Source organism: Phoca vitulina, unplaced genomic scaffold (genome assembly GCF_004348235.1).
Source record: "Phoca vitulina isolate PV1807 unplaced genomic scaffold, GSC_HSeal_1.0 scaffold20, whole genome shotgun sequence".
NCBI lineage: Eukaryota > Metazoa > Chordata > Mammalia > Carnivora > Phocidae > Phoca > Phoca vitulina.
The window spans coordinates 39,332,973-39,358,102 of record NW_022589723.1 but is presented as its reverse complement, the minus strand read 5'-3'; the positions used below and the strand labels follow the sequence as shown (position 1 = coordinate 39,358,102).

The following is a 25,130-nucleotide window of genomic DNA, read 5'->3' as shown; positions in this document are numbered from 1 at the left end:
CAGGCCCGCCCCCACCTCCCCAAACCCCTCCTCACGGGGGGCGGGGGGCATGCACGGGGCTGAGGAGGCTGGACCACGTGCCCGCTCCGCACTCCCGCCTCCCCCACGTGCCTCCTTCCACGCCAAGCTCCGCCTGGGCATTGCTGACAACGGATTAGGGCCTGCGGGGGTGGGGTCGCTCCCCAGGGAAAGGGGCTGCACTGATGCGCCTGGAACCCTGCTCCCTACTCTTCCTCCACCCCCTCCTCTCCCAGGTCGCTGAGAGCCAGGATTTCAGCTGGCGGTTTCAAGTGGCAGCAAGGGGCAAAGATCCAGCCCTGGGCCCTACCCCATCCTCCCCATCCCGCTGCCCCAGCAGCTGCTCAAAGATCTGGACGCTGGGAAAGGGAGGGAGACCAGAAAGCAGGAATCCCAATTATGTCTCCATGGGTTGCCTCAGAGTTCTCCGTCACTTACCAGCCCCACTGAACCCTAAAGTTGCAAGAAGTGGAGAAGGAGAGGGTTGTTCATGGTGATGTTGGCTGGACTGAGCCAAGAAGGACCCCTGGAGATACCACTCTTTGTTCTGGGTGAATTTGGGGATAGAGTTATACACAGTTGGGACTTCCTCTCCCTCCATCGTCTAAGGGCTCAAGGCTGTGGGGTATCTGGTTTTTTGGCAATCAAGCCAGTCCTTGACCTCCTTGCCTGCTTGGAGCCCACTGCCAGCTACCTGTCCAGAAAAGGTGAAAGCCTTCAGAAAGATTAAGGTGAAGTCAGAAGGTAAATGAGCATATCAAAGCATGGGGCATGGGAAGATGTAAATCACCTTTAATAAGACTGGAGCTCCGCAAAAGTTAAGGTGCGGGCAGGAGCTGGGCACCCAGAAGGAGAAGGTACTGGCCAAGCTCTCTACTCCCTAGACACCATCCACCTCCTTCAGGGTTTTCAGGTGAGTCATGCATGCATGCTGGGGGAGAGAGGCTGCCTCCTCAGAACCCCCAGGGCCCCAGGGATGCGTGGTGCAGGACACAGAGGGCTGCCTGTGGACAAACAGTCCCAAAGGCTCTTGTCCAGCTCCTGCCTACTGCCAGGGAAAGGAGAAGAAGGTTACTTGGATTTCTGCCTTTGGGGTTCTTGAGACCAGGCTCCCACACTCACCTCTCTAGCATCTCTCCCCCAGAGCCTCCCCTGTTCTAGGACCTTTTGTGGCTCCCTGGCCTGCCCCATCAAGACCACATTCTTCCTCTGGCATTCAGGGTCTGTCCAGGTGGCTCCAGCCTTATGGCCACCATTGCAAGCCTACATAATGCATAAGCTTGTCATCATTTCCACTTTGTACCTTTGCTGTTCTCACCTGGAGGCTGCCCCCGCTTCTACTCTGCTGTTAAAGCTCAGCACACTTCACTTCTCCCCCGGCACCACCCCAGACCACACCGATTCTTCTTGTCTTGAAATTCCACCAGTAAGGACTGTCAGTCCCATTTCTGAGCACCTTAGCACACTCTCCATCTCTAAATGTTTCATTCATTCAACAAACACCCACCAAGCAGAATTGGCGACCTCCCACCACCTTTTAAATTCTCTTTGCCCAGTTTCACAAACTGGTCCCACACTTTGCTTTGACAGTACTGAACTTGCCACTTTTTCTCCAGAATATTGTGCTTTCTTCATGCTTCCATGCCTTTTCTCATGCTATTCCTCTGCACTGATGCCTTTACTTATCTTGACAGGCTGGAAAACTTCTAGTTACCTTGATGACCCATATCCAATGTCCCTTCCAGGTCAATGCCCTGATCGCCCCAAGCTGGGTCAAGTGCTTTTTTCCTGTACTGTCCTAGCCCCTGAGCTTCCTGCCGTCATGGCACTGACCGCATAACTATCAGTTACTCATCAGTTTCTCACACCAGCAAGTGATTTCTGTGATTGCAGGACTTAGATGGGGCCAGCAATTGAGCCGGTGGTCAGTAGAGCCTATCAGAAAAATGGGTCCTAGCCTGCGTGCTGCTCCTTGTCAGCTGGTAGACCAGGCACAGTCCCCCTGGGCCTCAGTGCCCCATCTCTCAAATCGAGTGGCTATGACCCAGAATTAAGAGATGCCAGGTAGGTGTAGGATGTCTTACCCATGGGAAGACCCACCTGAAGTGCATGTAACAGAAGAAGCCTATAGTCTGAATGAGGAGGAAGAACAAGAAGATGCTGGGCCGCAGGCATGAGGAGGCCCCTGGGGGTTGGCCAGGTGGGCGGGGCTTCTTGGTTGCTGCTTCCTGAAAGGGGACATTCTAAAGTCCTGGATCAGCTTCTCACCCAAAAGGAAAAAGGGGACCTGGGATCTGAGCCATGTGTGGGCTCTACTTCCTTTCCCCAGGCTTGGGGCACCCTGGCTCTCATCCAGGGAACTTGGAGAGGGGTCAGAGAACAAAGCATCCCCCCCTCTAGCTCCATCTGTGGGAACAGCTGGGAAGGCCTAGGGACTGGGATCATCAGGGCTCTCTGAAGGCTCTAGAGATGAGAAAGAGAGAAGTAGAGAGCGAAAGACAAGGTGATGGTGAGGGCAAAGGTAAGAGCAAGATGGGGCACGGGGAAAGGAGGGCTTTATCACCGAGCTCTGAATACTCCTGTTTCCCTTCTGGTCACTGAGGGGGGTTGGACCCAAGGGTCTCCAGGGCCCTGCTGGCATCGAGAGTCTATGGGAGCCTCCAGAGGGCAGAGAGGGCAGAGAGAAGATCACATGTGTATTACAGACACAGACACTGGTGTGCCTGCCAGCAGTCCCAAGAGGGGAGCACAGGGCAGGAGGACCTGGGGATGCAGAAGTGCTAGAGGAAGGGGGCCTGAGCCCGGACCTCAAGGATGGGGTCCTCATGGTACCTCTTCCTTCCCTCTCACCAGTGGGCCCTGAAGGTCCTTCTGCAGGAGGCTCAGGATCTGGGCCAGCTCTAAGAAATGATGCTTGGTGCCCACAGGCAGATAGAAGAGCTGGGCTCTTGAGGCCACGTGGGCAGCTGCATCCCTGGTGGGGGGTGGAAACCAAGGGAGATGACTCATTATGCCTTCTGGTTGCACCCAAACCTCCTAACCATTTCTCATAATCCCTAACAGCAGCACCTGGTAGAAAACAGGCACCATCCACAGGGCACCTTCTTAGGGGCTATCTTCTTTCTCCAAACCTTCTTCCTGTATCCTCAGACAGCTTTAGCTCAGAGAAAGGTCCCCTTAAAGTTGTCTGTCTCAACTCTAGCCTCCCTGGGCTCTGCTTTCCATCCCCAGCCCCCAGGGGATTTAGTTCCTCTCCCTCTTCCCATGTCCCCACCCCCAAGCATCTAGATGTGGGTGAGGCACCCAGAATCCAGCATCTAGCCTGAAGCTTTCCTCCTCTGTGGCATCAAGGTGACCTCCCTGTCCCCAGAGCTCTAGAGGTAGCTCCTGAGGCTTGGCCTAAAGTGGGGTGTTGGGGGGCTGGAGGGGGGGCAAAAAGAAGTCAGGGACTGCGCCCCCCCTTCAGCTGGGCCCAATCTTGGTTATGGTTCCTCCAAGAATGTCATTAAAACATCCCTTCTGTGGGGCACCTGGGTGGCTCAGTCAGTTAAGCATCTGCCTTTGGCTCGGGTCATGATCCCAGGGTCCTGGGATCGAGCCCCGAGTGGGGCTCCCTGCTTAACAGGGGGTCTGCTTCTCCCTCTCCCCCTGCCTGGCTCCCCCTGCTTGTGCTTTGTTTCTCTCTAATAAATAAATACAATCTTAAAAAAAAAAAAAAAATCCCCTCCTTCCAGGAGCTGTCACTGAAGGAGGGCTCAGATTTATCAACTTTCCCTGGGCAAGTGGGGTGTCTGATAGGGGCTCTCATGAAGAGTCCCTTCCAGGGAGAGTTACTTTTAAACTAGGAATTTCAGACTTTAAACTTGATTCAATTAAATTCAGGTCAACTGGACAAACCTAACTCTGCCCCAGCCCCTCCTTATGTGCCAGACTTTGTGCCAGATGCTCAGGAAGTGAGGAAAGGAATAGGGGGCCAATGGAGGAACTTGAGGCTGAGCAAGTGGGTGGAGCAGGGCTTCTCTGTCCCTCCCCCAGGACCCCTCCTCGCAGGTGCCCTTACCTCATCTCTTGCAGGTCCTGGAGCAGAGTCCTCTGTCCATGGAGCAGGGCGCTGAACTTGGCAGAGTCCTGCAGGAGTGCCGCCCTGTTCTCTAGGGCCCAGGGCACAGCCCCTCTCTTCTCAGAGTCCCTCTTCCCCAAGGACACTGTAGCCCTCTTCCTTCTGGAATTCCTTGCCAGCTTGCCTGGCCCCTCGTCAGTTTAGACATTATCCGACACACTGAGTTTCTCCTCTGTCCAGCTGGGCTTCTGGATTCCCCCTCCTCTCAAGCCCCTCCCCCTGAGGGTCATGGGCTTTCTGCCCTTTGCAGAAATGGTTCTGCCCCCAAAGGAGGCAGAGGCCCAGTTCAGCCCTCTCCTACCTACTACCCCCCAGGGCACAGTCCAAGACGGGGCCAGTGCCGAACAACTCTCAGTGCTTGGGCCTCTGATTTGCTGAGTGGCCTGGAGAAGTGACCGCCCCTCTCTGGGGTGGGATAGAATCTGGCAGGAGGAGTTCTGGGCCTGGAAGCAGGATCAGAGAGGCCTGGCCTTGGGGTGCGGCACCATCCCCACTCCCCACCCCCACCCCCACCCCCAGCAACCCAGCCTCAGCTGCTCTGGCCTGAGGACACAAGTTGAAAGGCCTGAGCTGCCAGAGCCCAGCAAAGCTCCCAGGAGTCACGGGTCTCTTCTGCCCGGCATCTCACATCTTGACTGAGTCCAGCTCTCAGGCCCCAGGCTGGGCGTGCCATGGGGCACGGCTCCTTGGAGGGGAAGCCAGGATGGCAGTGGAGATGAAACAAGGATTCTGGTGCATCTGAGCATTAAGCAAGCCGTATGTGAACCAAATCACATGTGGAGCTACATGCAAATTAGCACCCAGTCTATTTCTGGCACTTGTCTACAGCCTGTGTCCAAATACCTGGCATCTCCTCTCCGCAGCCCCAGCCGCGTGGATCCGTGGGTATGTGCTCGTGCAGGGCTACCCTCCCGCACGCTCCCCTGCCTGGCAGCTCCACCCCATCCTGCCACCTGCAGCCCCGCACCCCCCCTCTCCTTTCCCTCCAGACCTTGGGGGAGACGAATTCCCAAGTATAGTGCTTGCTCCTCCTTCTGGACAGAGGGAGCCCACTGGTGCCAGAGACCCAGTGCCTGAGGGAGCTTGCTTTTCCAGGCCTGCAGGCAGGGTCTTGGGTGCCCAAGGGGCCACTCACCCAGGCTCCCATAGGCCTCGTGTGGCCTGGGGACCCCAGCTGCTTCTTCCATTGCCTCTCAGCCTGGGCCAACTGTTGGGACAGACCCTGGAGAGCCTGCAGGATCTGGCGGTGTCTGCCCAGCGTCTCCTCCAGGCCAAAGCTTCTTTCCCCTGGAGATTGGGGCAGAGCTGGGACATGCGGCCAGCTGCAGTGAGATAGCAGATCCTATCTTTTGGGGGCTCCTTGGAGAGGGGGAGCAGAAAGGCATGGCTTCTGCCTCCAAGACTCCCCTGGAAGGATTTGCCTGGGTGGTGAGGTGGGGATAAGACAAAGTAGCCGGGACCCAGGGTCTGCTAGATATGGCCTCCTTAGACCTTCATCTCCCCATTAGTTAAAGGACTCCTGATTTGAAGGGAAGAGGATCCTGTGGTACTCAAATGGGCCCCTGCCCCACCTGCCTGCTCCCTGGGTCCCTACCCTCTTCCTGGACTTCGGAGCTCGGCTGTGGAATCGCATCCTTCCTGGGGCCCAGTGCCAGCTTTGCCCGAAGCCCTTCCAGCTGCCTCGCCAGCCGGAGCTCCTCCATCTCCAGAAAGGCCTGGGGGGGAGGCTGGAAAAAGAAGATAAAACTCAGGCCTGAAACCCATGGGAGATCTGCAGGTGAAGGGAGCTTTCCCACGGGGCCTCCAACCCTCCTCCTGGAGCACTCCAGCTGGGTCTCCCTCAGCTCAGCCCCTAGGCCCTGCGGTTTCAGCCCTGCTGCTGCTGATCCCCACACCCTTCCCTCCTGCCGCTGCCCCAGCTCCCCAACTCTCTCGGGACTCAGACCTTTGTCCCCGCTGCTCCTCCTCTCAGCTACCTCGCTCGGCCCTTTCAAGCTCATCTCTTCCAGGTGGCCTTCCCTGCTCCCCCTGGCCGGTCAGGGCCCCTCTTCCATGCTCCCGCAGCCCCCAGCCAGCTGGGGAGATGCTTCGGGACAGGGCCTAGCTCTAGGTCACCTCTGGCCCCCAGCACTGCCCAGAACAAGGCCTGGCCTGAGCAGAGCTCAGAGAGATAGATAGATAGCTGTAGAGATAAAGGCTGGGACGATAGGACTGACTGCACGTGATGTGAGCAGAAGCATCTGGGGCGGGGAGGGGTCCCTGGGCTGTCTCTCCCCTGAAGGCCGGCCCAGGGCTGGCATTACCTTCAGACCCGGCTCACTCAGACTGAAGGTCAGGAAGGACAGGATGTCATGGTCATCTGGAGAGGGAGGAGAGAAGGGAAGGTAAGATGCCCCCCTCCATCCAGCCGCCCACTTACTCAGCCCCGCCCCCCCAGGCTCCATTATATTCCAGGCAGGCAGGAGACCTGGGTGACTTTGGGCAGCTCTATCCCTCCTCTTGCTCACTTCATAAGAAATGTGTGAGGGTCAGACAAGCAGATGGGGGGACTGTGAGGGTTGACCCACACACAGAGCCAAAGGTGGGCCACGGTGAGTGGCTAGAGCCAGGGCAACAGACTGGGTGACACCCTCAGGCCCCAGAGCATGGCTGCTACTGGTAGAAGCAACCACGCAATGACTGCCTCCTCAGCATGGCTCTGACCATGTCACTCTCCTCCTCAGAAACCTCCCATGGCTCCCTAGTGTCTAGAGTCTAAAGACCAAAGTCCTAGCCTTCAAGAGCTCCCACTCTCAGATTGCACCCTGCTTTCCAGCTGTGGGTCCCTCCGTAGACTCTTCATTATGTTATATCCTTTTGTTCCAGTTCCGTAAATGTCCCTCATGGCTGTCCCTCTTCCACTTGCCCCACAGTTCCCAGCTAGGGGCACCTATGGGGCCATCACTGGATTAAAGACTTCTTGTGCTTTATCCTATTTGAGACTTTCAGCAACTCTCCAAGGCAGACATGAGCTTCCCCGATGGTAACAGAGGCCCAGAAGGGGCTCGTGCATGACTCCCCAGGCCATATAGAGGGGAAGTGGCTGGCCCACACCCAACCCAGAGCTCTTTAGAAGGTGTGCTCAGGATGGGTCATGGGTCATTAGGTATCACTCCTCTGCTTTTACCTGCCCAGAAGGTCCTCACCTGCCAGGGTGCTGGTGGCTGCCGAGACCCCAAAGAAACCTCCAGGAGCCAAAAGCAGGGGCCCCGTGTCAACGCAGACCTCATCTAGGTTGTTGGGAGTGAGGGCACTGTTCAAAGACACCTGAGGGGCACAGAGGACTGAGCCCCTTGCGCATGGAACCCCCTCCTCTCCCCTGACCCTAGCATCATCTCCACCTCTAAGTCACTGACTCCCCTGGTTGTAAAGGCGGCCACAGGGCCTGGTGTCAGAATGGTGTGGAGGGACGCGCTCACCTGGTCTCGCGCTAGCCCTCCTAAGTATGTGCTCTGGGGGTTAGCAATCTGCAGGGAGGAGGGTCCCATGAGAGCGCTGCCCATATGTGCCAGGGACGCCATGTGGTGTCCCGGGCACCAATCTGTTGGGGTCATGGGTGCTCACATAGCAACTCTGTAGCTCTGAGCCCTATGGTCTGCCCCTCCCTGCCCAGAGAAGCTGCAAAAGCAGGAGGGGCTACTCACGCGCAGCCTCTGCCCCCAGTAGGTGATCCGTGCTCTGAAGGGGTACGGCAGGTTGCGGAAGTCCCGGTGGCAGGAGCCCAGCACCCCACTGGCTCCGTCCCTGTGGGCACTTAGAATCCAGCCTGGCCGCACAGGACCCAAGGCCGGGCCAGTCGGGGCGGTCCCAGAGGCCGTTCTGCGTGGGCCTGCGGCACCCCCACCCTCCCCCCTGGGTGACCTGGGACGGGACAGGTCCCTGTGGTCTAGCTTGAGTCTCCCTTGCTGTAGTGTGCTTCTTTAGCAGGAGAGAGAGGAGTGGGAAAGCAAGCCTTGCCTGGCAGAGTGCTGGGACTCGGAGTTTACAGAAGACGCCAAGGCCTCCCTGTGACTTTTCTCTTGGGGGACAGAGCCTGGACCAACAGTGGAGTTCTGCCCTCAGTCCCCCAGGCCCACTGCATCCTCCCACTGTCCCTCCCTTAACCTCCACGTGCCCCTGCGCCTCTGGAAAGGCTTCTCCAAGCTCGAAGCAGCAGGACAGACTCAGGACGGGCAGCACGAGCCGAGGTCTGTGGGCCGGAGGGGTCCCGAGGGTCTCCGGGCACACAGGCTCACAGACCAGCGCGGTCGCTGCTGCCTTCAGCCAGGAGGGAGGCGGCACAGAGCAGGGAGAAGCCACAGCTCCGGAGAGCAGCCCGTGGCACCTTGGGCAAATTACCACATCCTTCCAGACCCGAGTTGCCCCATCTTTAAAATGAGGATAATAATTGAAACTACCTCATAACATTGTTATGTTATAACTAAGACAGTGAGTGCAAAGTGCTTGGCGCTGTGCCCGGCACACCGGTAAGCTCTGCTCCATAAACGCTAGCAATTATTCTAATTGTTATGAGCTAAGGGATGTTTGCTAAGAGACGGCGAGGAGGCAGCCGGGCCCGGGGTGGGACGGGCAGCCACGTCACCCTGGAGAAAGGGAAGGCACTGGCAGGCGGGCAGCGGGCGCAGGGGCGGGGCGTGGGCCATCTGAACTCAAAGCTCAGCTCTGCACACAGCTGTGTGACCTCGGGCAAGTCACTCCACCTTTCTGGGCCTCAACGTCCTCCCTGTAATCAGGGACTAATAATCCCCCCTTCTCCAGAGTGTTGCTGATCAGATGAGATGTTGTGAGTGACAGTGCTCAGCACAGGCTCTCCCTTGTGTCGTTTCACACCCGGCCCCCCAAGGGGGGGCTGTTAGGTTGAATGAATTGAGGACTCGGTGGGGCAGTTCCGGGGGAAGTGCAAGCAAACTCCGGCCCCTGCCCCGGAGGAGGCCCAGCTGGGACCAAGCTGGAGGGAGCCCGGGGCAAGAGGCCCAGGGCGGGGTGGCACGGGTGGGGGGGCTGTCAGAGGCTGGGCCAGGGGCACGAGTCGGCGGTGTGGGTAACTGCTGAGGCTCTCATGGCCCAGGAGAGGGGTAGGGGTCCGTCCAGACAGGCCCTTACCCGGGCAGCTCGTAGTGAGTGTGTCCATCGCTGGCCAGCACACTGACGGCGGGGCTGTTCTGCACGGGATGGGACAAGCAGCCTGAGCCGCGGGCACAGGGAGGAGCGTGGCGGTGTGGATGGGAGGGGGCAGATTACGACTCACCTGGGTATCCTGGGCCGAGGAGTTGAAGAGGATCCCGATGCCGTCCCACGAGGCCGGCCCCTCCAGGACAGAGCCTACTTGGCCCCTGCCCCGAGTGTACCACACGGCCTGCGGGTCCCCAGTGGCTCAGCCCGGGGGTCCCTCAGGACACCGGAACCTCGGGCTCCCCACCCGCCTCCCTGCCTCACCCCCTCTGCCCAGCCTTGGTTGGGGCCACTCACCATGCCCTGGGCTCCCCGGCGCCCCGGCCCGGTCACCCTCATCTGCACCTCCACCTCCCAGGCAGAGAAGAGGACGGGGACCCTGCTCCACACGGCGCCGCTGCGGTTCTGCATGGATGGGGCCAGCCGCACCTCTTCCAGGCCCAGTATGGCATCTGTGGACCAGGGCAGCTCAGGCCCGGGGCCCCACCGTCCCCGCTTCCCCCATCATTCTCTCTCTGGCCTGGGCTGGGCCAGGGGAAAAAAGGAGGTAACATCAAGGCCTGCCAGGAAATAACAGGCCAGCTGTTGGACACGGGAACCCCAGCACAGCTGTGGGGGGGTGGTTCGCCAGGGGAGGGCAACAGATGCCAGATCCACGGGGTTGGGGGGAGGTTTACCTGCCTTCTCACACAAGCCTCACCACAAATCTGTGCAGCCTGCTTTTAAAAGACCCCATTTTACACACAAGGAAACTGAGGCTCAGAAGAGTTAAGGAACTAAGTGGTTTGGAACTCAGCTCCATCTGGTTCCAAAGTACAGCTGACCCTTGAACAACACAGCTTCGAAGGGCACAGGTCCATTTATACGCAAATGTTTTCGATAACTGCAGTATGATACTGCAAATGTATTTTCTCTTCGTTACGATTTTTTTTCTTTTTTTTAAAATTTATTTATTTTAGAAGGAGAGTGTGAGAAGGCACAAGCGTGAGCAGGGGGAGGAGCAGAGGGGGAGGGAGAGGGAGGGGGAAAGAATCTCAAGCAGATTCCGTGCTGAGCGTGGAGCCTGATCCCAGGACCCTGAGATCATGACCTGAGCCAAAACCAAGAGTCGGGTGATTAACGGACTGAGCCACCCAGGTGCCCCTCGTCCTTATGATTTTCTTGATAACACTTTCTTCTCTCTGGCTTACCCTATTATAAGAATCCAGTATATAATACATGTGTTATAGCACATATATAAAATATGTGTTCCTTGACTGTCTGTGTATCAGTAAGGCTTCTGGTCAAGCTATTAACAGTTAAGTTTTGGGGGCATCACAAGCTATACCCTAATTTTCTACCGTGTGTGGGCTCGGCTCCCCCAACCCCTGCATTGTTCAAGCGTCAGCTTTTTCCACCACAGGAGAGATTTGTGTCTACCCCTTTCTGTGTCTCAGGTAGGAAACAGTCCCTGTAAAAGAAAAGGACGTGCCCAAGGCCACAGGCCAGCAGAGTGCTTTGCTAGGACAGTCACGCTGGGGTTCAGGACTCCAGGCTGTGGAAGCCTGGAGAGACTCCAGTGTGGCCAAATGAGGCTGGGGGCTTCCTGGTGGGGGGACCTAGGGGACATTCCAAGGTGAGGAAAGCATGAAAGCAAAGGTGGGAACTGGCTGGCAGGACTGTGAAGAAAGGGTGGAGGATGGAGTGTGGGTGTGAGAATTCTCAGTGGCTGTAGCTAGGGGAAGACCTATGTGGAAGGAGGAGGGAAAGGGGAGAGAAACTGAGGCAGGCTTGGCAGGAATCAGGGGAAGGGAGATCAGAGGTCTCACCCCAGCTGGCTCCCCACCCCTCTGATCTGCCAGCCTGGAACCTGGCCCAAGGCCCAGGCCTTGCCAGGACTTTCCGGAGACTGCTAATCCAGGCTGTTTGCTCAGCAAGGCCGGGCTGGGGGCGGGGAGGCTCAGACGCTGTGAGGCCAAATGTCCTGGGGGCCCTTAGAGGCCACCACTGCGTCCGAAGTGACTTGTAGGAGGCAAGGATTGTCCACTGTATACGACACTTACGCATTCAGCTTTATGTGGATTGTCCATGAGACCTCATCCCAAACTGCGGGCTCCTTGAGTCTGACAGCCCTGTGTCTCTGGGCTGGGCACAGAGGGGCACGGTGGTGGAAGTCTGATGAAAGGATGAGTGAATGAATGAATGGACAAGACGAATATCACTGCGTGATCTTGGAGAGCGTGCTCCTGCTCCCCTGTGTGGTCTGGGACCCTCCAGACTTGACCGGGCCCAGAACAGGGAGTGTTGGTTGTATAGGCCCTGCCATCGTAGGCCTGAGGCAGAGCCTGGCTTGGTGCTGTGAGAATCAGCCCCTTCCTTTGTTTACCTCCTGTGCCTCTGTGAGGGAAGATTGGGCCTGTCATCTTAAAGGGTTGTTTGTTCTGGTCTCAGTCAGGAATCGTGCCCTGTCTCAGAACTTCCCTCTCATAGACACAAACACATAATGGATCTGCTTTCTCTCTTTGCTTTGCCTGCTAGGTGGCTCTGAACCAGATCCATGGCCCAACTCTGAAGGGCGGGCAGACCGCACAGCATGTTTTGGTGACAAGCCATGTTCCTGGACTCATCTCCTGCCTCAGCTTTAACTCCTAATCTTGTTCATTCCTAATTTAAGCTCCTCGGTACTGCCTGGGTCCTTGTAAGTCCTCAGAAAGCCTTTTTGAGGGGTGCCTGGGTGGGTTAACCGTCTGACTCTTGATTTCGGCTCAGGTCATGATCTCAGGGTTGTGAGATTGAGCCCCACATCAGGGAAAAAAATCCTTTTTGAAGGAGATCGAGTAGAAGACAGACTCTGTAGGCCTGGGCTTGGAAGTTCCCGAAGCTAAGATGCTCTCACGCCTGCTTCCACCCAACACACACACACACAGGGCAGAGCTGGTGCCCTCGCTGGCAAAACAGCTGGCCATGAGGGTACCTCCTTTCAGGCAGTCCCAGTTCTCCTGGAGGCAAGGAGCAGGGAGGAGGGAGGCGGGTGCTGGTCCAAGTTGCCTTGTGTCTGTGTGTCTGAGGCTCAGCATGTGAGCGAGCATGTGTGTACTTATGGGTCCAAGAGGCAGAGGAAGAAGAGGGGTCCAAGGAAAGGCAAAAGGAAAAGAGGGAAGTCCTAGCGCAGAGAAAGAGAGAGGCAGAGAGGAGAGACTGAGACTGGTGGATGGGGGTGGGGTTATGGCGGGTGGAGGAGGAGACAAGCCATCTTGGGCAGCGGCTGGTACCAGCAGGCCCGCTCCCCACCAAGTCACAGCCGCCTAGAGCTCGTCAGCCCCTCCAGCGGGTCCCCACCCCGCCCCTCACCTCCATGATGACTCCAGAAGGGTATTCCAGCCCCAGGCAGCGCCAGTCTTGGTCCTTTGAAGCTGAGCTTATACTCAAACCTTCTCCGAGGAGGACTGGCCCCCTCAGGGCTGTGGGGGCCCAGGAGCAGGAGGAGGAGAAGGCAGAACAAGGGCTCGGGGCCACCGACCACCAGCATTGTGAAGGGATCTGGTGTCCGGGCCCCTGGGAGGAGCTATAACTGGGAGGCCAGGGAGGGGCTCCGGGGACCGGGCCAGGGAGGGAGGAGCTGGTTTCTGGCACTGTCCTCTCCCTTCATCCACGACACAGACATCCTGTTCCTTCCAGGCCTGACCTCAGGCCCAGCCTCTCCCTCACCTCCAACCTGGCCCCTGACCTCTCGCCCACCTGGTTCTGCCCCTGTTCCTGGGCTCAGGCCATCTTCCCGCCTTCCATCAGCTCCAGCAGCCGTAAGGCCTCAGGGATCACAAGGACAGGCCCCGGCCCTCAGCAGCCCTGGCCTCTCCCCTTGCTCAGGACGGGCCTCCACCTTCTGCCTCCTTCCTGCAGATAGGTGACCCGACTATCTGGACTGCCTGGTCATCCTTGGCCTTACCTGTCCTGCTTGCTCCGCGGGGGCGCTAAGCTCAGTCCCACATTCACAACACTCACGCCTCCAAGCAGCCGCGTTTCCTCCACGCATAAAGTACATGAAGAAAAGAAAGGGAGTCCTAACAGACAGAGCAAATAAATGCAATGTGTGGACCTTGTTTGGAGTCTAATTTTAACCAACGGACGGGGGAAAAATGAGACTGTTGGGGGAAATCTGAACAATGAATACTTGATTAAAATAAGGAGGTATTGTTAAAGACCTAGGAGTAATAATGGTATTGTGGTCACATTTTTTAAAAAAGTGTTTTGTCTTTTAGAGAAACGTAAGAAAGCTGTACCAATGAATTGATATCTAGGATCTGCTTCCAAGGGTCCCGGAGCTCAGAGCTTGGTGCGGGGGGAAGGGGGCATGGAGGGCACAGGATTGGTCTGGAGCTGCTGTTCAAGCTGGATGGTGAGGATGTGGGCGTTCATTAGAGTCTTCTCTCTACTGCATATGTTTATATGATTATTTCCATACTAGAAATGTTTAAAAAAAGAAATCCTATATTTCAAATATTTTCACTCAAATAAATGTTCATTTTCCCGAGTGGCTGGCTCATTTGCCAAGAAATCTGGCTAGCTGAAGTTTCACTGTACTTTGTAAGTTCCCAGTAGGATTAAGTTACTGAAGCTCTACAAATTAATTAAAACCAAGGCGATAAGTGGAAAATTTTAGGACACACTAAAAGGAAACCTTCATTTCTCAACAGTAAGCCCTGGGCCACCTCCACCCACTGTCCCCCTCCCCTTCACGGCCCCAGCCATGCTGTGAAGGGCAGCATGTGGATAGGCGTGGCCCCGCTCCCTCGCCCCCCACTCAGTCCTTCTCGCTCCCGCCCTCACTGCCTCAACACAACAGCTCCAGCGAGGCCTGACAATGACGCTCTTCTTTGCTTCTAGTGGACACTTCTCAACCTGTCTCTGCCATGTGGAACGCCGCGAAACATCCGCTCCCCTGGCCCTGGCGGCCTGGGCCTGGCCCCTTAGCGGCTGCTTTGCCACTGCCCTTCCTCCCTGGCCCCTCACGCTGCGGCTCCTTGTGCTTGCGCCTCTCACTCTCCACCTGCTTCCTGGCCAAGTTCGCCTGTGCCCACGGCCTCCAGCACCGTTGCTGTGCTCATGACCCCCAAACCTCTGCTGTCAACCAGGCTTCTCCTGGAGCTGGAGGCCTGAATGATGTCTAACTCTGCAGGGGACATCTCCGCTTGGATGTCCCAAAGGCCCCCAGACAACACACCCATACTAAACTCCTGATCTCCTTGTCCAGGGCTAGGGTCTCAGGGGTGGCAGCCCCTACCCCGGACCTGGTCAAACCAGAGCAAGCTCTTCAATCTGCTCTTGCTAAGCTCTTAGACCGCCTTACCTGATCCTCTAATCTCCGAGCCTGTTTCTTTATCTGTAAAATGGGGGAATAATAGCATGTATCTCCAAGAGTTGTTTGGAGGGGTACATGAGATGACATCTAGTGTGTTGAGAATACGGCCTGGCCGATAGTGAGCACTCGGATCAGTACAATGTTAACTGTATTTACTTTCCTCTCCACCTCCTATGGCTTCCCCAGCCCGGGCTGCCACCGGTCACCTCCTGCCTGACCAGCTGCAGCCTCCCCACTGTCTCCACTCTGGACACTCCCAGCCCCAGGGCCAGACTCTAGCCAGAATTATTTTTCTAAAATGCAGATCTGACCACATCACTCCGTGGTCCTGAACACTTCAATCGCTCCTGGTCATCTTTGTACAAAGTTAAACTCATGGGATCTGCAGAGCCGGGTGGGGTCTGGGCCCTGCTTTCTCTCCAGCCTTGCTTGCTCCTGAAAGCCCCCCATTGGCACCTGAGGCCCAGCCGTGCCAGCCTATGGCACCCAGCACCTTTGCCCAGGCAGTGCCCTTCTGTTGTCAGAAGCACCTCATTCTCCGTCCCTGCCCGAACTCCAGGCATCTGAGAAGCCACCGAGAGCCTCCTGCTCCCTCCTCCTCGCCAGATTTCTGGGCATCAAGTTGAGCCTAAGTGGGATCCCCATTAGTCATGAGCTCCATGAGGGTAAGAACCCTGTCTTGCTTGTCTATGCCAAGCCAGCGGCCAGCACAGGGCAGAAGGATGACAGAAAAGAAAGGAGGGAACAAAAAAGCCACAGGCCGAGTGAGAGAACGGAAGGAAGGAACGGGGAGGACTCACAGGCCACCAGGCGGAAAGCCCTGGCTCCCTGGGCCTGCACGCCCGCGGGTCCCTGTCCGCTGGCCCCCACCCCTTCTCTCCCGATCCCACGGCCACGCACCGTTGCAGGGTTCTGAACCCCAGCCAATTGTCAAAATGCCCCGCCAGTGAAGTCAGGCTGGTAGCATGACATTGGCCACAGCGGGAGTACACCACGGATGTCAGCAAACTAAATCAGAGCTCCCTGCCACGCACCCCGGGTCTGGCCGTGACCGTCACTGGAGCGCAGCAGCGGCTTCCTCCCTGGGTGCTGGCTCCCACTGCAGGCACAGGCCCTGGGCTCCGGCGGGCGTCCAGCCACCGCTCCTGCCCCTGCGATCACTGCCACTCCTGCACCTGTCTTTGCCCCCTCAGCACGTGGATTCGGCCTGCAGGTAAACGTCCTTCCCTTTGGCATCAGACTTGCTCACGCCTCTGCCGCCTTCAAATCCCCTAACTCGTCCTCTTTCCTCTTCTCACAGCTCTTACAATCTCCCAAGACTGGCAGGCTTCCCGCAGAGCTCACACCCCCTAGCCAGGCCTGGAATCTGCACCCCCGCGAACTCCGGTTTTGCTGAAGTCACCAACCCCAGTGGCAGGCTCCGGTCTTCTGGGAAGGAGGGACCTGCTGGCTTGTCTCTCGCCTCTGCCGCAGGGCAGTCTGCCACTTCCCTCTCTGTACCTTGCCTGGTCAGCCTCCTGTCCTTGGCCTTTGAACATGAAGAGCTCTCCCCAGCATGGTCCTGGGCCCTCTTCTCTTCTACACGTCCTCCCAAAGTGACCTCTGCCTTGACCATGGCTTTCAATCCGAGCCACACACTGATCTCTCAGATTCCCCGCTCCAGCCTCTGGGTTCCAACAACTTACTCATCGCCTCTTGGCAGTTCAACGGCGCACCTAAGACTCAGCACGCTCTTAGTAGAACTCATGATGTGTGCTGAACAGGAGTCTCCTGGTGCCCCCCCGCCCCTCCCCACACCCGTTCTGCTCCTCAGGGGTTGCGCTGGCTCCTTGCCCCCCTCACCTACATCATGAAGCCATTGGCAAGCTCACTCAGCTGCTTCTCCCATCCCTCTGGAGGCTGTCCACTCCCGCCATCCTCTCTTACACTGATCAGTCCTCCCTGTGCTCCCTGGAACTTCTCCAATAGCCTGGGTGATCGTTTCAAAAATACCTTCCTGCTCAGAACCTGTCACCGACTCCCCATGGCTCTCAGGGTGACAAAACCCAACCCTTGCTCCAGCCTTCTCTCTCCACCTCAAGGCTCCCTGCATAGCTTCACCATCTTTCCAGAGACCCCGGAACAAGCTGCCCTCCCTCCAGTCCCAGCATCTCTTCCTGGAATGCTGCTGCTCACCCCCACCTCCTGTTCACCCTTCTGATCTCAGCTTACATGCTGCCTCTTACAGGAAGCCCTCCCTGACCTATAGACAAGATCCGATTCTTATGTCATACATGTTTTTTCCATAGCACTTATCAGTTTGTGGTTGTCTGTGTGATTGTCCTCCCACCTGGAAACTCCACAAGGTCTGTTTTGCTCATTGCTGAGCCCCAGTCCTAGCACAAAGCAGCTATTCAATATATCTGCCGTTGAATGAATGGTCTGGTCTTGGAAAAACGAGGCTGGCGATGTACAGAGGGGATAGATCAGGGGAGACTGCTGATCTGGGCTGGGGAGGGGAGGGAGCAGACACCGGCAGCTGGGCTGCAGCGGGCCAAGGCGCGCACTAGACACATGGCAAAGTCGGAACTCCCTGGATTTCAGGTCCTACTGGCTGGGACCGGGTAAAAGCCGCAACGGGACAAGGGGACCCCCACCCCCGGTGCCTGTCTCAGTGAATGAAATGAGCCTCCCCCAATCTTTGCAGCTTCTGCCCTGACCACCGACCCTGGGCAACCTGAGTGAGGGGAGAAAATGCCACGGCTGGCCCTCATTCTCCACCTGTGGCCCCCAAGGTGGCGTGGGGAAGGCCCTCCACCTGTGTGTCCTCAGGCACGGGGCTGGGCACACGCTGGGATGCGGCCGTGCTGTTCCATCTTGTGTGAGCTGTGAGAACCACCAGCAGCTCAGAGCCTCCCCTTCCCTCACGCCCCGGGTCCGCACCTTCTCTGAGCCATGAGCCATTTATCTTGCCTCCAACCAGGGACCCCCGCTTCCATCTGGTCAGGCCCGGCTTCCTTCCCCATCCTTGGCTCCGGCCCTCCTTGTGCTGTCGGCTTGAGCACCAGGGCAGGGCGGGCAGCCGGGGCCCTCCCAAGCTCAGGACGCCTGGGCCCGGGCCACAGCAGGACGGTGGGGGGGGAGGGGAGGGCTCCCCCACGGCAGACACAGGACACTCGCTCGTGCAGCGGACACAAAGCGGCGGCTACATCTCCCGGCCGTGCTCCCAGGGCAAGCACAGCCCCACTCACAGAGACAGGGGGATGGACAAGATGGCACAGGGACAGGGGGCCGGGCGGGACAGGCAGGCTGGGCGGAGGAAGCGCCGAGGCTGGGCAGCGGTGTCCTCATGTGGTTTATTACGATTCCATCTCACAAGGCAGGTGGGCGGGTGGCAGCGGCACACGAATGGACTCCAAGCCCCTGACAGACGTCTGCCTCGGGCGCATGCAAACAGTGCAACGTGGTCAAGCGCAAACACGGGGCGACCGAGGCAACACGGGACACGGAACACGGGAACAAGGCTGGGGTGATGGGTCCCTAGAGAGGGGCCTGGTCTCCCCAACCCCGGTGGGCAGGGCAGGAAAAATAAGATTCGTACTTCTTGTAAAATGCCCATTTGCTGGGTACTTTCTTTCTCCTTATCTTGAAAAATAATAAAAAATAAACACACGGGAAAAAATCTCAAAAAAGGAAAGGAATAAAACTCTAAGAAGGCGAGAGATGGGAGGCCAGGAGAAGCCTGACCACGGTAGGGGGCATCTGCCTCACGCTCCCCAGCCTCCTCCCTTCCTGGCCCTTCGGTGGGGCTCCCGAAGCCCCACGGGTGGGTCCATGAGAAAAGGTGCCAGGCCTAGGCAGGATCTCTGGGGGGCCAGAGGGGGCGCAGGCTGGGGCAGACGAAAGAGGCCCACGGGCCCGCTGGGCTCAGTTCAGGCTCGGGCCCAGCAAGTGGGGGCACCAGGTCCACAATCTCTCCAGGTTCAGTCCCCGCAGGCCCACGACCTGGGTGGGGGGGGCGCTGGGGGGGGCCCGGCGGTCACAGGTGCAGCTCGTGGGTTTTGATGTGCTCGAGCTGCTCCCGGAGCTGCAGGAAGGAGGGCCGCGCGGCGGCATCCAGGTGCCAGCAGTTCTTCATGACCTCGTAGACCGCAGGCGGGCAGCCGTCGGGGGCGTCCATCTTGTAGCCCTTCTCCACCCGAGGGACGACGTCCTTCAGGGGCTGTGGGCAGGTGGGTGGGGTCAGTCTGTGCAGGGCCTGACCCCCCTCCCCGGGGGCCCCGACTCAGTTTCAGGGATCCCCTTCAGACCCGGGCTTCAGAGACAGGTCCAGGAGGCACCTGGAAAGTCCCGAGGGCGGCTCTGTGGCTCAGAACGGAAGGCAGGGCCCAGAATGGCTCCCTCTCCTGCCCAGCCCTCCCTTGCTCCAAAAGCCTCACCATCAGCCCCAGCCATGCCCCGGCCCCAGCACCCGACTCACAATTCTTGGATAAGGCACTCGCCCAAAAGAGTAGATTTCCCAGAGGAGGATTCCGAAACTCCACACATCAGACTTGGTGGAGAATTTCTGCCATGTGGGTGGGGGAAACAGTGTCAGGTCCTGGGAGCTGGGGATTTGGCGGGGGTGGGGGGTGGGGAACCCAGAACCCCCATCCCCCACTCCTCAGGCTCTGGGGAGACACCTGTCCCACCTTCTCTCTCAGGGCCTCCGGGGCTGTCCACTTGACTGGCAGCTTGCCCGTGTCCTGGGTGCTGGAGGCCTCCTTGGTGAGGCCGAAGTCGCTGACCTTGGCCACGTTGTCCTCAGACACCAGCACGTTGCGGGCAGCCAGATCCCGGTGCACGAAGTTGTTGCCCTCCAGGTATTCCATGGCCTCGCAGACATCTCTGGGAGAGAGCCAGCCACGCATCTCCTCAGACAGGGCTCCCGCAGCTGGGCAGGGTCCCCCCCCAGTGGGTGCTGCTTCACTCACAGTGAGAACTTGAGGAGACAGTCTCCGCCCAGCACCGACCGACCCCTCGACCGCAGATAGTCCACCAGGCTCCCCTGGGGCAGGACAGACAGACCAACCGGCCCCACAGGTCAGACTTGCCCTCTAGCCCTCTGGAATCCCGGGCTGGGGCTGGGTGAACACTTGAGGGAGATACGAGGAGAGGGGAGGAGCGGAGGAAGGGCCCGGACATCACTGCTGAATGAGTAGTAGGTTCTATGAGCTGGCCACTGCGCTCAGCAGTTTTCATGCATTCGCCCTTAAATCTCATAAATCTCTAAGGTAAACTCTAATACTATCTCCATTTCACAGATGTGGAAATTGAGGCCTGGCAAGGTACACAACTTGTCACAGGGAATAAATGACGAGTCAGGACAAAAGCTGAACCCTGCCTGGTGACTTCAGAGTTCAGAGACAGGGGCCCGAGGGAGCAGTGAGGGGCTTGGGACATCTGGAAAGCCCGCGTGCTCGGCGCCAGGACGGGGGCGGGCCCTCAGGGCAGGTGCACACCTTGGCCATGTACTCAGTGACGATGTAGAGCCCGCCCTTCTCTTCCACGATCACGCCCAGAAGCTGTACCAGGTTGCTATGCCGAAGTTGCCTGGGGCCGGAGGGGGGTGATCAGAGCCTGCCAAGCCTCCCCATCTCCTCCCTGTCCCGGGGTGACCTCCGTACCCAGCGTCGGCCCCCAACTCACGTCATGACAGAGGCTTCAGCCAGGAAGGCCTGGGCAGTGGCGTCATTTTTAATGCACTTGACGGCGACTTTGTTCCCTCGGTAATCACCGAGCATCACGTCTGGGGGAAGAGGGCTGGAGGTTGTTCCCTGGACCCTCTGCAGGCCCTTGGCCCTCCCGGGGCTGCCACCCCCTCCCGCTCACCTCCAAACTCCCCCTTCCCAATGGTCTGCAGCAGCTTCAGGTCCTTCATGTTCAGTGCCCAGCCGCCTGGCGGGGGGAGGGGGTGTCAGTGAGGGGTGAAGCCAGAGCAGGGCGCACAGCACACACAACCTGGACCCCGTGTGTGGCGTTCCCTGGAGGTCCCCAGAGCCTCCGGGATGGGGGCAGTGCCAGGGAGCCTGGGTGGGAGGAGGCGGGTAGGCAAGTGAGGACAGGGAGCGGGGATGGCACTCACTGCGGAAGAACTCATCCTGGGCTGCCACTGTGCCCTCCATGACCTTCGGCTTGATGAGCCGCGTACAGAGCCCGTCTGCGTCCGAGGTGTAGTGCTGCGGAGGGCCGGGCAGGCGCTCAGGGCCGGCCCACCGAGCGCCCCCCGCCGCTCACATGCACTGCCGGCTCTAACCGCCAGAGGGCGGCGGAGGCCGAGCCCACCCAGCCGGGACTTGCTCTGGGTTGGGAGGGCTTCTCATTTCCCACCGGGGAAGGATTAGGGAGGCCCCAGACTCAGATCTGTGACCCACTTCCCAGTCACATCCAAGTGCTGGACAGATACCGGGCTGTTGCTACCACGCCGGGCCACGGGCCTCACCAGCATCCCGAGGCAGAGGCAAGCCCTGGCTCAGTCCAGACACCAGGCTCTGGCCAGATGTGCCCAGGACCCTCCCCAGCCACAGGAGGCATCTGCCGCTGGGGCTCCAGGAAGCCAGGTGTGGCTGGCGGAACTGGCTTCGGGAGTTGCAAGGCCACGTGGGCATATCCATGCAGGTGCGGGAGCCCGGGGGGACCCCAGCCGTCAGGGTACAGCTCATGAAGACATGCTTACATACACACACGTGGGCGTGAAGTTCTGAGGGCCTGGAGGGAAGCCTAGTTCTGGGATGAGCCAGACCCAGCTTCTAGTCCTGGCACCTCTAATGTACGGCTGTGTGATCTGAGGCAGGTCCCTTAACCGCTCTGAACCTGTCTCCTGGCCTGTGAAATGGGGACAGTGCCGCTCTCCCTGTGGTGGCACTGTGGGGGTCAGAGGTCAACCCTGGCACAGAGCAGGTGCTTCGTCAAGGCGGGTGGGTGGGAGGGGTGGGTGGACACGCAGGCTCCCAGAGGCCAGGAGAGGTGGGACTGTGCCGGAAGGCAGGCCTGGCTCACCTCTACCAGCTGCATAAGGTTCTCGAAGTACACCTCCTCGTCGATGCTGAGCTTGCTGGCATGGTACATGATGCGGTAGTGCTCGACCTTGCCATCACAGCTCACACACAGCGTGTAGTCCCCGGGGTAGTTGGTGCTCTCCCGCACCAGGAACAGGCCTGTCTCTGGTGGGCACAGAAGCCGCTCCGCCTGCTCCCGTGTGATCTTGCCATGGAACCAGCTGGGGGGAGGCCAGGCCAGGGCTCATGGCGGCTGGAGGGTACTAACCCCCACACGTCCGCCAGGCTCCACTTTCTGACTGGCACCTCGCCACGGCCCCCACCGGCTCAGCCAGCCATCGGAGGCCCTCATCTTCTGCTTCCCACCCTTCTTCCTTTGGTCCTCCCAGGCCCACCCCCCACCTTTGAGGTCTAGCACCCATGCCCTTCCCCTCATCTCGAAGAGCCTTCACACATTCCAACCCCTACTCTTGCCTCTGTTTTCCTGACTCCTCTAAGGGAACCAGGGCTTCCCGTCCTCCTTCCTCCCCGCACTGGAGACCCCGACTGCTCCTCAGCAGTACTCACGGCATGAGGCTGAGCTTGGTGCCGGCCTTCACGCCCTCCCGCTTCTGGACATAGTTGGCTGGGATGATGCCCTCACGGCCCACCTTGTTCTTGGCTTTGTACCAGTTTGGGTCCTGGGGAGAGGGCAGCCCAGACACACCTTCAGGCCCACCGCTGCCTGCAGGGGAGCCCGGACCCAGCAGGAAAGCCCAGAGGTGGGAGGGGGTAGGTGTGGCCATGTGAGGTCCCCGATTACCTTGGTGACCGCCACAATGGTGAGCACATCTCCTTTGCAGAAGGGAAGGTCCTGCTCGGCAGTGCCGTGGAAGTTGTACTTGGCAATGCATTCTGTACCGGATGGCCAGGCGGCCTGCAGGGCAGGTGACAGGTGGGCAGGTGGAGGCAGCCCGGAGCCCATCTCCACCGACCTGCCCACCCACTCTTGAAGTCAGAGCCTCTTGGCTGGCTTTTGTGAGCCAGGGTGAGATGCCCCCCACCCTTGCCCCAAGACCTCTGGGTGCCTTCCAGACGAGATTCCCCCACTGCCCCCAGATCTGTACTCCCATCTTGAAGGCCCTGGGTCTAACAGTGCACCCTAGAATTTGCCTTTGCTGAAAGTCAGGGTTGGGCCAAGGGGAGCAGATCGATATGAGCCCTTGTTCTCTCTCTTCCACTCAGCACCCCTCCACAGGTGGGGGGAATACTCAACAGCCTTAGACCCCCGCCCCCACGGTACCTGGATTGCTGACATCTTCTCAGAAGGTCTGGCGTCCCCGGGTCACAGGAAGGCCGCCGTGTCACTTGGTACCATGAGAGCTGCCGGGAGAAGGGGAAGACCAAGGAGGGGGTGAGGAGTTGGCTCCCCCCCAGTCACTGGGCTCCCATTCCTTCCCCGCAGCAATGTGAACAGGTACCATAGGCCTCCAGAGCTGGGACTCGGGCCAGGACCATCCACCCTCTCCATCCCAGCAGCCTGAGAGTGCTGGATAGGGGGGAGGCAGGAGCATGAAGGCTATGGACCCCCAGGGACAGAGGAGTCCCCAACCCTAGGCCCACGGGGGCCTTCCAGCCCGACCGAATGGCCAACAGAGGCAAAGGAAGCTCTGGGGTGAGCAGCACCAGTGCCACCTGCCCCCCCAGCCCCAGGCCCGGATGTTAGCTATGTGGTCTGTGGGGGGAGGGAGCCCAGGGCTCTGTGAACCTGGGGAAGGTGCAATGTGACTTGGGAAAGTCACTTTTCTCTGTGGGCCTCTGAGTTCCGCTGCCTATAAAAACGTGCCCGGGCAGTATGTCTACAGTCAAATGTGCGCCGACCTCAAGGCCCAGCCCTCCCACTTCTAGGCACACACCCAAGAGAAAACAGGGCAGGCGTCCGCTGACAGGGGCACGAGAGCACTCGCGCAGCACGATCTGTCGCCAACCTCACGTTGGGGACGGCTCAGATGCCCATCAAGAGTAAGCTGGCTAAACCGGGGTGACTTCACAGAGCTTCACTGCTCAGCAGCGAACATGAATAAACTGAATAACAAAACCACGGTGATGAATTTCCGAAATGGCATTAACTAAGAAGCCAGACAGAAGAGCACAGGCTGTGTAATCCCATTCACACTGTATAAAGTTCAAAATCTGGCCAAGTCCATGGTGCAGGATGGCAACTGCCCTCGGGAGGGGTCGGTGCCACCGGAAGGGGGCTGAGTTCTCTTTGAGGTACTTCACTGAGCTGCACCCTTATGACTGGGGCACTTTTTGGTGTGGAGGTTTACTTCAATAAAGTTGAGCCCCTCCAAAAACACCTCCAGCCAACCCCCACTGCCAGAGCAGCAAGCCGCTCCAGCCTACACACCCAGCCTGGCGCCCCCTCGACCGCCGCTGCCTTCCTGAAGCCCAGAGCCCCCGAGCACCTGTCTCAGGAAGTCACGGGGCTGGGGCTACTGTTCTCTGTTGACAGAGAGGAGACTGAGGCAACTGAGGCTCAGACAGGCCGGGGACTTCTCCATGGTCGCAGGGTGTTAGGAGAAAACCTCCAGAGTCCTGTTCCCAGGCTCATCCGACAGGATGGACAAGGTCTAGGGCCAGGCAGCAATGCCACCTACCCCAGGCCGCACAGTGGGAGGCGACGCTTGAGTGCGTGTGCCCGGGCGTGTGAGGTGAGCAAGGACTACAGGGCTTCTGCGGGTCTCTTGGAGGAGGGAGCCCCAGAGCCGAGCCCTGAAGAGCGGGGAGCTTAGGGACAGGAGGCAAGTGGGAGAAGGTGGCCCGGGTTGGGGTGACAGCCGAGCAAGGGGGTCAGGTAGACAGGGCCGGCCAAGAGCAAAGGGCCCAGCTGCAAGCCCACTGGAGGCGGGTGGGAAGCATACCCTGACCACCCGAGCACCCTACCAGTCTGCTGGCGGGGGCTAGTTTGGAGGGGGGTCCGCCTGGCGTCAACCCTGCAGGTCAGCAGGGGCTTCAAACGCCAAACTGAGGAACCAGGGTCTACTTCTGGGGGCCTCAGCAGGGAAGCGCGTGGCTGAGGACAGCAGAAGCCAGGGAGAACTGGCACCCCTTCCAGGCCTCGCTCCTGCTTCTGGTCAGGCAGACCTGGCTCTGTTGAGTTTGCAACTCGGAAGAATGACTCAACCCTTCTGAGCCTCAGATCCCTCACCCTGAAAGGTGGGGACAGGCAGGCCCTGCATGCAGGCTGAGACCCCTGGACTAAGAAGATCTGGCGCAGGGCTTGGCATAAATCCCGTCTCTCTCCTCCAGACAAAAAGGCTTCCCTTCCTCCCAGGATACACAGTGCTTCTTGTCGCCAGAGGCCAGCCCGTAGATCTCTGCTGTCAGCACAGGGAGACTGGGGCCCAACAAGGCTGAGCACAGATGCTCACCGCCCCCCCCCCCC

The 25,130-nt window shown here is 58.8% G+C and overlaps 2 protein-coding genes across 2 annotated transcripts in view; both read right to left on the bottom strand.

Annotated features, from left to right (window-relative positions):
• Positions 1 to 43: 43 nt before the first annotated feature.
• On the bottom strand, positions 44 to 12,857 carry LMAN1L (lectin, mannose binding 1 like). The gene is given in 15 exon segments (XM_032417777.1): positions 44 to 1,063; positions 2,119 to 2,246; positions 2,869 to 2,992; positions 4,079 to 4,146; positions 4,488 to 4,550; positions 4,552 to 4,581; positions 5,274 to 5,425; positions 5,733 to 5,865; positions 6,442 to 6,497; positions 7,324 to 7,444; positions 7,822 to 7,921; positions 9,281 to 9,339; positions 9,426 to 9,533; positions 9,647 to 9,801; positions 12,680 to 12,857. Coding segments are annotated over 15 exon segments (1,602 nt in total). The 3' UTR covers positions 44 to 936.
• A 5,124-nt stretch (positions 12,858 to 17,981) lies between these two features.
• CSK (C-terminal Src kinase) overlaps positions 17,982 to 25,130 on the bottom strand; it is an 18,672-nt gene continuing 11,523 nt past the window's right edge. The window contains exons 2-13 of the mRNA XM_032417718.1: positions 22,986 to 23,065; positions 22,506 to 22,619; positions 22,271 to 22,383; positions 21,705 to 21,924; positions 20,791 to 20,884; positions 20,538 to 20,603; positions 20,355 to 20,454; positions 20,168 to 20,258; positions 19,640 to 19,713; positions 19,358 to 19,553; positions 19,147 to 19,233; positions 17,982 to 18,888 (exon numbers count right to left, since the gene is read on the bottom strand). Of these exons, the coding sequence (XP_032273609.1) occupies positions 18,706 to 18,888; positions 19,147 to 19,233; positions 19,358 to 19,553; positions 19,640 to 19,713; positions 20,168 to 20,258; positions 20,355 to 20,454; positions 20,538 to 20,603; positions 20,791 to 20,884; positions 21,705 to 21,924; positions 22,271 to 22,383; positions 22,506 to 22,619; positions 22,986 to 23,000 (1,353 nt within the window). The 5' untranslated portion in view covers positions 23,001 to 23,065 and the 3' untranslated portion in view covers positions 17,982 to 18,705. The remainder of the gene's footprint in view (positions 18,889 to 19,146; positions 19,234 to 19,357; positions 19,554 to 19,639; positions 19,714 to 20,167; positions 20,259 to 20,354; positions 20,455 to 20,537; positions 20,604 to 20,790; positions 20,885 to 21,704; positions 21,925 to 22,270; positions 22,384 to 22,505; positions 22,620 to 22,985; positions 23,066 to 25,130) is intronic.